This window comes from Physeter macrocephalus, chromosome 16 (assembly GCF_002837175.3).
Source record: "Physeter macrocephalus isolate SW-GA chromosome 16, ASM283717v5, whole genome shotgun sequence".
Classification (NCBI taxonomy): Eukaryota; Metazoa; Chordata; class Mammalia; order Artiodactyla; family Physeteridae; genus Physeter; species Physeter macrocephalus.
This window is the reverse complement of record NC_041229.1, coordinates 94,815,939-94,831,080: the sequence shown is the minus strand read 5'-3', so window position 1 is coordinate 94,831,080 and position 15,142 is coordinate 94,815,939. Positions and strand designations below refer to the sequence as shown.

At 40.4% G+C, this 15,142-nt stretch overlaps 1 protein-coding gene across 2 annotated transcripts in view; it reads right to left on the bottom strand.

Annotated features, from left to right (window-relative positions):
- Positions 1-15,142, bottom strand: part of HSD17B12 (hydroxysteroid 17-beta dehydrogenase 12) — a 174,045-nt gene that overhangs the window by 11,478 nt on the left and 147,425 nt on the right. Inside the window, exons 8-11 of one of the 2 annotated variants that reach the window (XM_028500815.2) lie at positions 8,899-8,980; positions 7,184-7,249; positions 6,479-6,537; positions 4,024-4,057 (exon numbers count right to left, since the gene is read on the bottom strand). In XM_028500815.2, coding sequence (XP_028356616.1) covers positions 4,039-4,057; positions 6,479-6,537; positions 7,184-7,249; positions 8,899-8,980 — 226 coding nt within the window. In that variant the 3' untranslated portion in view covers positions 4,024-4,038. Of the gene's footprint in view, positions 1-4,023; positions 4,058-6,478; positions 6,538-7,183; positions 7,250-8,898; positions 8,981-15,142 lie in introns of those variants that run through there. The other variant, XM_007126406.4, reaches the window with a different exon arrangement.

Genomic DNA, 15,142 nt, shown 5'->3' with positions numbered 1-15,142 from the left:
CATCGGCAGGTGGACTCTCAACCACTGCGCCACCAGGGAAGCCCCCCTCTCAGTATTTCTTGACTGAAGAAACGTGGAACAAAATATACACCTCTGGTTTTGGACTTACTATCCCTTGTCGTTGTAATGTGTTTAAATATCTGTCTCTCTCTGTGGGTGCCCTGAGGTCAGAACCATGTCTTATTCACTTGCTTCTTCCCTGCCTGGCTGAAGAGCTGGCCAGTGGCAGGCACTCACTGACCTCAGGCAAGTTACATGATTCCTATTGATTCTTGGCTTTCTGTCTGTAAAATGGGACTAGGTTAACATCTATCTTAAATGAGATAACAAAATAGGTGAAGACATGGGCATATTGTAGATAGTCAATAAATGCAAGTTTCTTTCCTTACTTCATGCTTATGTTTCAGAGTTTCCAATGTTTTTATTTATATATGCATTATCATGTGTCCCCACGTGCTAGAAGGGGAGGCTGAGTCTCAAGGTAATGAAGCAGCTTTCTGTGGGTTAGACCACTGAGGGGTGATACCAGAACTAAAACCTTGGTCTGCTGACTCTAGGCTCAGCATCCTTTCCTCACCGCCTCTAAGCACACCAGTAATCAATGTGGTCTGCATAAAACCACAGCCTGGACTGAGGGAGCTAAGACTTCTTACTTTGAAATGGGTAAATATCCGGGCAGGGCTTCATGAATTCTTTAGCATCAAAAAGCTCTTCATAAGGCAGGTTTGTGAAGAGTCATTCATTGCTGTATGTTAAATCTAGGGGAAACTGTGAGAGGGGGCAGGACATCTGCATGGTTTTCAAAGTGTCTCCCCACAGACTGATTAGTGCAAGGGAAAAAAACAGTAACGCTACAGCAGAGAAACTGGGTAACTCCTTGACCGAAGGGTCGAAATCAACATCAGCAATAAGGGGCAGATAGATATCATGTGTCTCTGGATGTGATGCCCTGAGAAGGACACAATGTCACATATGTCATTTTGGCCAGGGAAGCATAACCTGAATCTAACCATGAGGAAGCATCAGAGAAACCCCAAGTGAGAAATGTTTGATTAAAAAGAGCAGAGGAGTACCGTCCTCTTCAAAAATGTTAATGTCATAAAAGACAAAGAAAGGCTATGGATGTATTCCAGATTAAAGGAAACTAAAGAGACAGGAAAACTATATAATACCTGGTCCTAGACTGAATTTTTTACAGGAGGGTAAAAAATGCTATAAAGAATACTATGAGGGGGAGTTCCCTGGTGGGCTAGTGGTTAGGATTCTGGGCTTTCACTGCTGTGGCCTGGGTTCAATCCCTGGTCAGGGAACTGAGATCCCACAACCCATGCAATGTGGCCAAAAAAAAAAAAAAAAGAATACTATGAGGTCAGAAATTAGAATACAGATGGTAGGTTAAATGAAAATACTACATCAATGTTAATTCTAAAGTTGGTATTGGTAACTATACTGTGATTATTTATAAGGATATCCTTATTCTTTGGAAATACACACCAAAGGATTTGGAGGTAAAGAAACATGATATATGCGACTCACTTCCCAATGATAAAACAAATGGAGTAAAACGTTAACAATAAGTGAATCTGCGTAATGAGTATTGGGGTGTTCTTTGTACTATTCTTTTTTTTTTTTTTTTTTTCGGTACGCGGGCCTCTCACTGCTGTGGCCTCTCCCGTTGCGGAGCACAGGCTCCGGACGCGCAGGCCCAGCGGCCATGGCTCACGGGCCCAGCCGCTCCTCAGCATGTGGGATCTTGCTATAAAGAATACTATGAGGGGGAGTTCCCTGGTGGGCTAGTGGTTAGGATTCTGGGCTTTCACTGCTGTGGCCTGGGTTCAATCCCTGGTCAGGGAACTGAGATCCCACAACCCATGCAATGTGGCCAAAAAAAAAAAAAAAAGAATACTATGAGGTCAGAAATTAGAATACAGATGGTAGGTTAAATGAAAATACTACATCAATGTTAATTCTAAAGTTGGTATTGGTAACTATACTGTGATTATTTATAAGGATATCCTTATTCTTTGGAAATACACACCAAAGGATTTGGAGGTAAAGAAACATGATATATGCGACTCACTTCCCAATGATAAAACAAATGGAGTAAAACGTTAACAATAAGTGAATCTGCGTAATGAGTATTGGGGTGTTCTTTGTACTATTCTTTTTTTTTTTTTTTTTTTGCGGTACGCGGGCCTCTCACTGCTGTGGCCTCTCCCGTTGCGGAGCACAGGCTCCGGACGCGCAGGCCCAGCGGCCATGGCTCACGGGCCCAGCCGCTCCTCAGCATGTGGGATCTTCCCGGACCGGGGCACGAGCCCGTGTCCCCTGCATCGGCAGGCGGACTCTCAACCACTGCGCCACCAGGGAAGCCCTGTACTATTCTTATTTTTACAAGCTTTCTATAGATTTGAAATTATTTCCAAATAAAAAGGTTTTAAAAAAACAAGGCGTCCTGCGAATGTTTTACAGAATAAGAGTTCAAGGAGTATAGTTTTAGAATGTCATCTTAGTTTCAGCTATTTCTTACTTGCTTAGTATTAAGAAACAGAGCCCAGTACTGGGGCCCACCAACTAGCCAGTCAGAGCACTTTGGATTTGGCCCTTTGAAAGAGGCATAATTTTGACTGGGTTTTAGTTATAGGGTAAGAATGAGAACAGATCGTTCTCACCAACAGAGCACACTTCCCATGAGATTTCGAAGGATGTACTTCTTATCTTCTATTCAAACATCAACAGAGTCAAAATTCACCTCTAGGACGTTTATATCACATGTTGTTACTACTATTTATTCGTGTTTCCAGGAAATGCTTATATATTAGCAAATCTGAATTCATGAAGAAAATTTTAAATGCTCTTACAGAATTACAGGAAAGAAGTTGAGGGAAAGATGGGGAGAGAGAAAAGCAAAGAAAAAAATATTAACAAGGAATTAATATAAAACAAGCTGGGATTTGAAAACCATACTCTCTTCCTCTCCCAAAAGAGCAATCTGTTGTATCTTCATATGGAGGTAGACCTAAAAAGAGCACTTGCCTTCCAAAGATTAGAAGAAACTGGATTTTGGCATCATAGCATTAGCTTGGAAACCCTCTAGATATAGTTTGAAAATTCAAGACCAGAGGCATATGGGAGCAACAGAAGAAGCTCAAAAGGCCTTAAAAACAGAGGACTGTGTACCACCAAGCATGGCCATGCATAGCCAGGGTTCTCTGTGATGCCAGCAAATGGCAGGTCTCTGGTGTTACCCGCATTACACGTGCCATTAGCAACACAGAGACAAACACAATACAAAGTCTGTTCTCAAGAATACACTGGAGTGGGGGGAGTCCTGGGCCAGAGAGTATCAGGCAGAGGTATATAATAAGGAACGAGAGCAGAAGGGAAGGTGTGACCACAAGTGCCCAGCGGCCAAGAAAAGGTTTCCCAGGGCAGGTGAAATGAGGCTGAAGCCTTGAAAGATGGGCAGGGGCTACAGGCTCCGGTGTGAATGGGGCAGGGAGGAGATGTGGAGAGGAGACTTGCAGAGGAGTGGGGGCAAAGGCGTGCCAGCATAGGAGCCAGTCAGGGGCACCACGGAGGACAGAGCATGCACTGGACACTACGGTGTCCGCTCTGGCCGGAACGTAGGGTGGCGTGATGGAATGGCAAGAGGCAATGGCCTCGTGGGGTCTGAATTCAATCCTCAACATGACGGGTGGCCACTGGAGGACACTGAAGGAAAGCAACGTCATCTGACTTGTTTTTAATAAGATCACCCAGGAAACAGTATGTGGGATGGAGTGGAAGGGAAAACCAGCTGATAAATACTCCTAGTCCAAAAACACGTGCAGACACAACATACCACCAGAGAAAAACCAATAATTTTTTAACTGAGCTTCATTTAGACCAGATTTTTTTTCTTTTAATCCCTTTGGTCAGAATTAATATGAGATTCTCTTCTACTTCAGAGTTTTGATGTGTTCACACAGAAATGACGACTGTACTTTTCCTCACAAACATTTCAGTTTTTGTTTTTTCACCAAATTCATTGTAAGTTTAAACCATGAATGAATTCCTATGAAGGAAGAGAATGATCAATGCAATTACATCATTTGTAATTCATTATTAGGAAAAAATAAAAATCTGTCAAAGTAAAATATTTCAGAAAACAAATGCTAATGTGCTTTTGTAGTAGCTGTTAGTCACAGCAGATCAATAGGGAGACCATATGCAGAAAAGATCTTTGAGGGAAACCAGACCTGAAAGTGAGAGACGAAACAGTCTTGTCTGTTCACGGAATTTGAGAAATTGCTCATCTATGCTCACAAGGCCTAAGACCCCCTTTGTCACTGAAACACTTGCAGCTTCTGGTCACACTGACTCTAGGTCACCCACCAATGGACCTTTAAGATTCCTGCTTGCTCTCAGCAGTGTTTAAAAATTAAGTTAATAGCGTGAATATAATAGATTCATCAGAATGAGAAAATGGCACAACACTGTGTGGCACATGATGCCTGACCTCCCCTGAGTGCTTTACTGATTTCCTGTTACCAAAATATAACACATTCTACGTAGCAGGTTCACACTATTAGCATTAAAGTGACTGGTGTCAAGGAAGGGGGAAAAGGGCGCGTATGGTAGCTCCATATAAAATTCAAGATTCTCGAAAACCCTGTCCTCCCCAGGGTACCCTATATTTATGTGGAGCTGCAAATCGGAATGACACCAAAGGGCTATGACATCGAAGGATCCCTTGGGGGAGACCTCAGGTAAGGATTGAGGGGAAGCAGGCTCTAAGCTGACCCTGGAAGACGAGGAAACATTTACCCTAAAGATATAAGGGAGGAAGTGGAACTAAGCAGCCCAAGCACCTTCTGGTTCGTGGCTGCCTAAGCAGATGAATCCAATAAGTCTTCAATGCTGTCCTGAAGGCCTGGAGCAAGTAGCCCACTGGTTAAGAACAAAGGCTTTGGTGCCAAACAGACCTGGACTTGAGTCCAGTTCAACATGAGCAAGTGGCTTAACCTCTCTGAACCCCAACTTCCATAAATTTAAAGATGGTGATGATCAACACCATCTTGTGAGATCATTATGAGATGCAATGAAATACATGGATACATATGAAGTGCTTAGCATTGTTCCTGAAAAGTATCCCCTCAAATATTACCTATTATTATTATGATTGATCATTTGAGGCTTCAGGGTACAAAAAGGAAAATACTAGGCTCACAGAATTAAAAGCCATAATGAACACTGGATGTGTGAAGAGGTGAGGGGCAGGTCGTGGACAGGAGCAGGAAAGGGGTAAGAATTGCAACCTCTTCCAAGACATTGTTAAAAATGTGCCTAACCATGGAAATACTGTGAACCATTATTTCTTTGTGTTGAGCAACAGCTGATTTGAGACTGGCACCCATAAAAACCTCTACATTTGCTTCCTCTTGTATTTTGTACTGGAGTTTCACAGCATTGTATCTGTTAGCTACGTAATAAAATCAAAGGTCTCTATAAAAATTAAGTCAAACTGGATCAAAGGCCTAAATGTAAGAGCTAAAACTATAAAGCTCTTGAAAGAAAACATGGGGGGAAAATCAACAATAGTTCAATAAATTTTTTTTAAAAACAGGGGAAAAGCCTCATGACATTTGATTTGGCAATGATTTCTTGGATATGACACCAAAAGCACAGGCAACAACAACAAAAAATAGATAAATTGTACTACATCAAAATTTAAAACTTTTGAGCATCAAAGGACACTATCCATAGAGTGAAAAGGTAACCCACGGAGAGGGAGAAAATATTTGCAAATCATATACCGAATAAAGGGTTAATATCTAGACTATATCAAGAACTCCTACAATTCAAAAATAAAAAGCAAGCAACCCAATGAAAAAATGGGCAAAGAACTTCAATAGACATCTCTCCAAAGAAGATAGCCAAATGGCCAGTAAACACTTGAAAAGATGCTCAACCTCACTAATCATTGAGGAAATGCAAATCCAAATCAAAACCACAACGTGACACCACTTCACACTCATAACGATGGCTACTATTAAACACAAACAAACAAAAAGAAAATAACGAGTATTGCTGAGGATGCGAAGAAACTGGAACCCTTATGCATTGCTGGGAGGAACGTAAAATAGGGCAGCTACTATGGAAAACAGTAAGGCGATTCTTCAAAACAAACAAAATGAATTATCATATGATCCAGCAATTCCATTTCTGGGTACATATCCAAAAGAATTGAAAGCAGGGTCTCAAAAAGATAGGTGTACACTCATGTTCATAGCAGCATTATTCACAGCAGCCAAGTGGTGGAAGCCTCCCAAATGTCCATCGACAGATGAATGCATAAACACAATGTGGTATATACACACAACGGAATTATGAAGGAAATTCTGACACATCCTATAACATGCATGAAGCTTGAAGACATTATGCTAAATGAAATAAGCCAGTCACAAAAAGACAAATACTGTAGGATTCCACTCACATGAAGTACCTAGTGTGGTCAAATTCAGAGACAGAAAGTAGAATGGTGGTTGTCAGGGGCTGAGGGGAGGGGAAATGGAAAGTTATTGTTTAATGAATACAGAGTTTCAGTTTTGGAGGATGAAAAAAGTCCTGGAGATGTAAGGTAGTAATGGGTGCACAACAACGTCAATATACTTAATGCCACTGAACTGCATACTTAAAAGTGATTTAAATGGTGTTTTTGGTTATGTATATTTTACCACAATTAAAAAAAAGTAAAAGATCACTACCACACCTATATCATCCTGTTGTATGCAGTCATCCTCGTGCTAGTAAAACTCAGTTTTATTCAGCTCTCTCCTCTCTTGTGATTATTATACAGAGGCTTTGGAATAGTCATGGCACTCCTTGCATACCTGGCAGCTGAGAGATACTGACAGTCTAATTCTCTCAAAATAAGATCATAAGAACTTACAATTATTATGCACCAACTGTTTATGCTGCATAGTTCTACTTTAGGTATTACCACTTAAAAATTCTAGGAAATAATTGTTTAAAATCTAGACTTAAGTGCATAAAGGAAAAGAAACCATGTCTTTAATGGTGTGCTAACGTCACATTCACTTACTTAGGAATGTGATTTTCTTTCGTTGCCAAGACAGCAATAGTTGCTGTGGAAACCACACAAAAACAGGGATACTTAACGGAAACAAACTCCACTCACCTGCACAAAGATGCCCTTGCTCTTATATTCCTCATGGAGGCACCTAGAGAAGAAATCTACAAAAGCCTGGGAGGGGGTGGGAGTGAGAACACAAACACACATATTACATCAATCTGCCTGATCTGTAGCCATGGAAACAAAAATAATCAACTAACCATTTAACACTATAGTTTCTAATCATTCTTTTCATTTCAAATGCAGAAGAGACCTTAAAAAAAAAAACCTTCAAAACCTCAAGTTTTCTTTATCTGCTACTAAATTAAGTATTCTCTTACCAAATATAATATCCAGATCTAATTCTGATTTAACTGGAAAAGGCTCTTATCTTTTCTTTTTTCAGAAAATGACTTTCCGAGAAGAAACGTCTTATTATATAACAAAGGATGCGTTCCTCCTCCCCACTTGCCATTCAAACAGAAACACAGTATGAATTCTGTTCAAGTCTGTTCTACTGGGATTTTGTTTTCAGTAAAGAGAAGAAAAGAGCAAGCGTCCTCTTGGTCCTTTGGGATGGCAAGATCTAAGAAGTGTAGAGGTGAACGTGACAGCCCATCTTCTTCCAACAGAACAACTTTAAATCTATTTGTAAAATATAATGTGCCATTTTTTTACAAAGGTGGACTCAACTTCAGGCTTGAAATGCAAAGTACCAATGATGACTCTACTAGGGTCCTAATTTGTGACAGTCTTGTGTCCGTGGAGCAGAACAGGCGAGAAGAAGTTGAAGTTCACCAGTCGCTTCAAGAAACATGGTGTTCATTTTAAACATGCCTACTGCATGTTTCAGATATACAGGAAGCAAGCAGATTGCAGGGCTGGGGGTGGGGCGGGGTGGGGCCAGGCTTTTTCAAAATACAGTACGTAGTCACTTTAAGTTTTTCCAGGGGACAAAGAGCCAAGTGAAAAAGAGGGCAGGCGTTTTGCTCTTTTCCTTTCCTGTCATATTGCAAGTTCTTATTGTGCATTTTATTTTGTTCATTTCCCCTAAAAGCTTGTTTAATTTCAGCATCCCAATGGTCATTTTTATTTCAGAGATGTATCCTATGCTTCAACAACATATTTGAAAACGATGCTATTGACCTGCAGGCAGTACAAAATGCATTCTAAATTGCTGTCCTAGTAGTAACGTGAAGAGGTGAATGGTGATGTGGTATAAAATTATGGCATCTTACAGAGAGGTCTGGAAAATTCTTGTCTCACTCCAGAAGTGGCAATAAATATCTGTGAACTTTGAATAATATGGCAAAAACTCACACTCCCCCCGTCTATCTCGTGCACACTATGTATCTACGTGCTGACTAGCTGCACTCCTTCTAAGCTCTGCGGACTTGGCACTCAAGCTGTATGCTGAGTCATTCATGAATCACGTCCCCATCCTTAGACTCATTTATGTTATGTTCTGATCAGCTGAGCTAACTGGCCCAGACCAGCTCCCTGTTGGGAAGTACAAATACCAATTTTAAAACCAGTAACCTACTGAGAGAAAAAAAGCATCTGCAGATCTGAGATCCTGGTGCCTCATTTGTAAAGTTGATACCAGTCAGTGTATCTCCAGCTCTGGCTCCTCTGAAACTAGTGTTGGCTATTTTTCTTTTCTTCTCAGTCCATTTGAAAACTGCTAAGGCTAGAACTTCAAGAAAGTTCCATGCCCATTTCTCAGACTGAAAAGTATCCATTACTCTTATTCTGACACAATTTACTAAAAAATTGTTCACCTTGGTTGCAGAGTACATGGTCAACAGTGGAACTGGGTACATGCCGCTGGCAGAGGAGATGTTCAGAATTGCCCCTTTAGATCTAAAAAGGAAGATGCAAGTAAACAGAATGAAATCATATATACAATTGTTTATAAATTACAGATCTAGATATCTAATTATTTGAAACAGAATATCCTGGCTGTTTTTCTAACACACATCTCTCCTTGCCTTTCATCAGCACGTGACATGCTTGGTCAGTGAACGAGGCATAACTCAATCAACTAAAAATAGCTCTTCTTTGCAATTAGCTCATTTCTCAGTCTTAGTAATCAGGGGCATGACTAGATTAGATCTTCAGTCTCCTCCAGTTGACTTCTATTCTCTGAGGTCTTCTCTGGCCATAGCACCAAGAATTCTTACTCTTAAAAACACTCTCGGGGCTTTCCTGGTGGCGCAGTGGTTGGGAGTCCGCCTGCCGATGCAGGGGACACGGGTTCGTGCCCCGGTCCGGGAAGATCCCACATGCCGCGGAGCGGCTGGGCCCGTGAGCCATGGCCGCTGAGGCTGCTCGTCCGGAGCCTGTGCTCCGCAACAGGAGAGGCCACAACAGTAAGAGGCCCACGTATCGCAAAAAAAAAACAAAAAAAACAAAAAAAACAAAACAAACAAACACTCTCATACTCCTTGTATGCCTTTAATTTGGCATATCACCACATACTATCATGCTGTCATATATAATCATTCTATGAGTATAAACATTCTTCTCCCTCAAAAAAACCAAAAGCTTCTAGACCTCAGAGCCCTTTATCTTACACTTTTCCTCAAAATACTCTGCACGGTCCTGAGCATGTAACAGGTACTTACATGAATGAATGGTTATGTCCTGCTCTCAGGCACTAAATGCAGAGTTGACTAAAATCATGCGACTCTATAGTTCATCAAACCATATTCTTTTGCCAAGAGGCAAAGCTCAATTTCTACTGTAACTTTTAGCGACTAATGAAAGTTCAAAGTCAGAAAGTTACCAGGAATTACTCATTCTACAAATAAATGAAAATTAGTTTGAGGAAAGCAATGCTATAAAAACATACAAGTTGTCAGCAGTCGTATATGGCTTGTGTAAAGTGTGAAGTTAGGGTTTTAGGAATTTTAGATAGAATTAACAGCCAGCTTTTCCCCCTCAAATCCATTCTTCTCAGGGGAGTTGGTCCCCTTATTCAGCGACTGCAATCTGCCCCACCTGCCTCCTGCCCTCTAGATCAGGTTCCTTTCCTTCAACTTAGTTTCTCATTATTCTTGGTCTGAATTTACTTCCTAAGGCCTAATTTTTAAGTATTTTTTAAAAACGACGATACAGACTCCTCTTATACAAAATAATAAAGGAAACATGATTAAATGGCATCTAAGTTACTTTAGACAGAAATCTGAAAAGAAATAATCCCCAAAGGTCACCCAGTCCATCTGCCAGCCTCTAGGCGAGATGCCACTTCAACCATCAAATGAAGTCTGGACGCTCTGCTTAATAAGTCACTGAAAACGAGCTGTTGTTTTGTTTCTGTTTTTGAACTGAAGTCCTTATTAGTAATAGTTCTATACACTTTCCTAAGCGGCGAAATCCATTAACACTTTGGACATAGCAATCAAATCTCAAATTTTAAATTGTTATATTACAGTTTTGAAGAAAGTTGGAAATATTTAGTCAATGTATTAATTATACCATTCTTGTAGTTTTTGCTTGCATCTCTCACACAGACAGAAAAGGCTTTTCTTTTTAAATTTTAAGAGAGTAAGAATGCCTATCAGGAGTTAGAACCCAATTACTCTAAGATAAAAACTGGTGAATTAGCAATGAGTATCTAGTAATTTCATTTTATCTATATTTGTGAGACATTCCTTTGATTGAAATGGGTTAAATACCACTTTGGTTACTGAGACTTTTAATACAGTATTAATTTATGATATTTAAAATATCTTTTTCTTAAATTAATTTATTTATTTTGGCTGTGTTGGGTCTTCCTTGCTGTGCACGGGCTTTCTCTAATTGCAATGAGTGGGGGCTACTCTTCGTTGCAGTGCATGGGCTTCTCATTGTGGTGGCTTCTCTTGTTGCAGAGCACGAGCTCTAGGCCCACGGGCTTCAGTAGTTGTAGCACGTGGGCTCAGTAGTTGTGGCTCGCGGGCTCTAGAGCACAGGCTCAGTAGTTGTGGCACATGGGTTTAGCTGCTCCGAAGCATGTGGGATCTTCCCGGACCAGGGCTCGAACCCATGTCCCCTTCATTGACAGGCAGATTCTTAACCACTGCGCCACCAGGGAAGTCCCGTAAAATATCTTTATCTTTTATAGGGTGTTAAAAATGTTCTCAAATTAGATCATGGTGATGATACACTCTGTGAATATACTAGAAACCATCAAATTATATGATTTAAATGAGTGGATTTTATGATATGTGAAATATATCTCAATAAATCTATTAAAAAAGAGAAAAAGAAAGTGAAATATATTTATGATATACTGGAATGTGTCACCTTTAAGCTAAGGGCAGATCCCAATCAAGTAGAAGTTAAGAAAGCTATTGTACCTTCTGCAATACAATATGCTTTCTGAGAAGTAACCCCAAATCCTGACAAGTTGCACCCCATCCTGAGCCCCAAGCATCCTTGTAGGTTTAGGTAGTGCTTTATTTTAATGTTTTCTCATGTAACCAGGAATTGCTATGTCCTCACTCATTCACAGCAAGTGAAGAAAAGCCAATTCGAAGTAGTTGTAGAAGATGTTGTTTTTCACTGTAACCTATCACTGCTGGTTTTATCAGTGGGATTATGGGCTGGATGATACTCAAACTGGCTGAGGTGGCTGCATGTGCCCTTGAACAAAAATCTTACATTCTTTATTTCCTTCCACACAAATAAAATACAATTTAAAAGTCTTCCAAAATTAAAGTTTAAATGTTATCAAGAACATTTTAAAAATTAAATCTTGACCTCACCAAAATTGATTCCTAAAACTTCACTCACCAAAGCAATGATTTCAATACAGGAAAATTTATTTAACGATAATAAAAACCTCGTTCCTGGTTGCAAAATTAATACAGACCAATAGTCAAATATGCCACAATTATGCAAGCATGTGCTTTGTTTACTCCTTGAGGCAAGTGAGATTTTTGTTTCTCAAATATTCTACCCTAATTTAAAATTTCTAGGGGGTAGAGTTAGTTTGAGTTAGTGAAAAGTCAGAATTGGAAGGTACTTTATTCAAAACACCATATTTGCACTCGAAAAGGCATGAAAGCAAATCCAACACCAACAAAGTATAAAGCAAGAATGCACTAGATCTAAGTAAACACTAAAAGGATAGCATTTATCACTGGACCAAAATGACAGTAGAGAAAACACCCCTTCCACAAAAACACTGTGCTACGAAGAAGGTATGTCTCACAAAAACCTCCCCCCCACACACAACAGCATAAGTCTCTCTCCCTCTCTCCAAGGATTATGATATTCGACTTAGTTTTGTCTGAATCACAAATAACACACTTGTAGAGCTGTCTCAATCCTTGTACTGTATACGGTATCTATCCTTTACGTAGAGATGGAGATGAACATTTGGGACCACGAGGCACAAAGGACTCGCCTTTAAAATCAACTACTTTGTCTAGCGCTAATCCCCCATCTAAGCAGAATTAGTGACGTCAAACCAGTTTCCATGGCACAGCCAGACTCATGACAACTCTGTTATATGAAGCAGAAGGACAAAATGGGCTGCGTTTAATTGCACACAGAAACAAACATAAAACCAAACCCTGGTTAATCTCTCATTTTCTGGGGACTTGGGGAACAATTCTAAGACTGGAAGGTACATTGAGAATATTTGCTGAAGTTCCATAATGAAGACTCACGATGTTCATATTTCAGCACATTTCTAGTTTGTTATGACAAATATCCAAATAAACAAGTCAGGTAATATTTTCTGTGACACAACATTCTTAATTCATCGGGTTGCTTACTTGCTAACAGCCACACGATGGTGTCTCAGTGATGTAAATTATTGAGGATCTACTAGAATTAAAATACTGCAAAAAACAAAGCAGAAAACACCACTGCAGATAAGGAAGCACCTTTTCATCCAAAATTATTCTCTTCAATGACTAGCCCTCCCACAAGCGAGACATTAAACACACAAAACCCTATAAAATTCAGTACCTTATATTTATAGCCTCCTATAGCTATGCTTTCTAGACTTTCCTCTGTCCTGCGAAATCCCCAATTAGGAAACTCTCCTTAATGATCACTTGGATAAAAAAAATTCCCAAGCCTCTTTTCTTCCTTACATGCCCCACTATTCTATCAGACAGGTGTAGTATCCTTGTGTACAGCTCTTACAAAAATACTATTGTCATAGAGGAAGTGACAGGTCTTCCATGAAATAAGTCACTGATTTCTGCCTTCCTTGGGACCCTCTCATCACTGCTCCACACTGCAGGTGGGGGGGGGAAGATGCGGAGGCATAAATGCTGCTGTGAAGCAATGGAACACAGGGTCGGTCCTAATGTGGACTGCTTACTTGATACAGAGTGTGACTGCAGACAAGGGAGATTGTACAAAAAAGACTACATCCCAATTCTTCATATTTTCACTTCTTATCAGAGAGAATATAAGTGTGCTCTTGGAGGGTCATTACTTTTTTTTTTTTAAGCTTAAACATAACACAGAAATTGGTACAGACAGTTCTCTAACAGATTCTCAAAAAGACTGAGAAACATATCAAAACAGGGTTCTGTGTCAGAAAAGAATCCTGGATCACGGAGGTCAGATATATAATTAGAGCCAGCGATCCAAATACATTATACAAATATTGCTTTGTGGAAGAAAGTTGGCAAACATTTCCCACATGAAAGAGAACTGCCTGCCCTAAAACACCATAACATGTCATAATTCCACCTTAAGCAATACAGTATGAAAGGGGCTATTTTTAGCTTTTCCATGGTTGTTATGGCAACCACCTCCTGGCTCCAGCTGTACAAAATGTTTATAATTCCAGGGAAGTGGAAAGAGCAAGTTTCCTCTATAACGTAATTATGCACTTTTTACTTGTATGATAATAATACCTTAGTTTGATTACACAGACTTGTTTAGTGATAGTCAGCTGGCCCTAGGCTATAGTTCTAGAGAGTCTGGAAAATCGCATACATCAGAAGTAGAATCAGTGAAAGGGGAAAAAACCCACAACAACAAAGAACACTGCTGTTCCTCAATGGAGATACGAAACCTATGTACGGTAACCAGCCACAGTCATGCCATTTGGGGATGGTGTAAAGGGCAGGCTATAAACAAATCACTTGTAATACCTAAGTAAGAATGCTTTCAAGGTGATCTGTGAACTCGGAGTCTTTCTTTCTTCTTGGGCACACAGCTAATGACATTTCTGGCCTCCCTTGCAGTTAGCTGTAGCTTGTGACTGAGTTCTAGACAATGGGATGAGGGCAGAAGTGAGGGACACCACTTTTAGGCCTGGCCCATGAAACCACCCATAAAATCATCCTTCCTCTCTCTTCCCTCATCTGCTGTCTGGATGCAGATGTTTCTGCAGAGAACCGCAAGGCCCAAGAGAAGAGTGGACCCCCCTCACCCCAGATGGAAGGAGCCTGAGATCCCTGGATGACTGGGTAGAGCAGAGCCCCGATCGCTGATCCACACCAGGCTGTGACGTGAGGGGAAAATCAACCTTTAGAGTGTTAAGCCACTGAGATTCTGGGTTGGTCTGTTATAGCAGTTAGCCTGCCTTGACTAATATAACGAGTAACTCCTTTAACTCAAGCAGACAAAGCTGTTCCTTCTCCTATCCAAAAGTACCGATTCATAAAACCCACTTACATTTCTGACTAGTTCTTAGCAGGTGTCACAGTCACCCCTGTGATGTCAGTTTCAATACCTAGCCTATGATGGCATTCCACCAGATCATTTCGCAACCCCTGTGTAAAATCAATTTGATTTCTTAAAGGCAAGGATCCAATTCCTCTTCTGTATGATAAACTTTACTCAGTGAATGCCTGTTGAAACAGATGGACCCTTTTTTGTCTTTATCTAAGGCTCCAGCTACAACTGTGATTGTGGCTGCTAGGTCTACAGAGAGAGGTGTGAGCACCTTGTGTCTGTACCATTTACTAACTAATTATGTAGCCTCATGGCACTCAGTTTCTTTGGATCTCACTTTTTTTTTTTTTTTTTTTTTTTTTTTTTGCGGCACGGGGGCCTCTCCCCGCT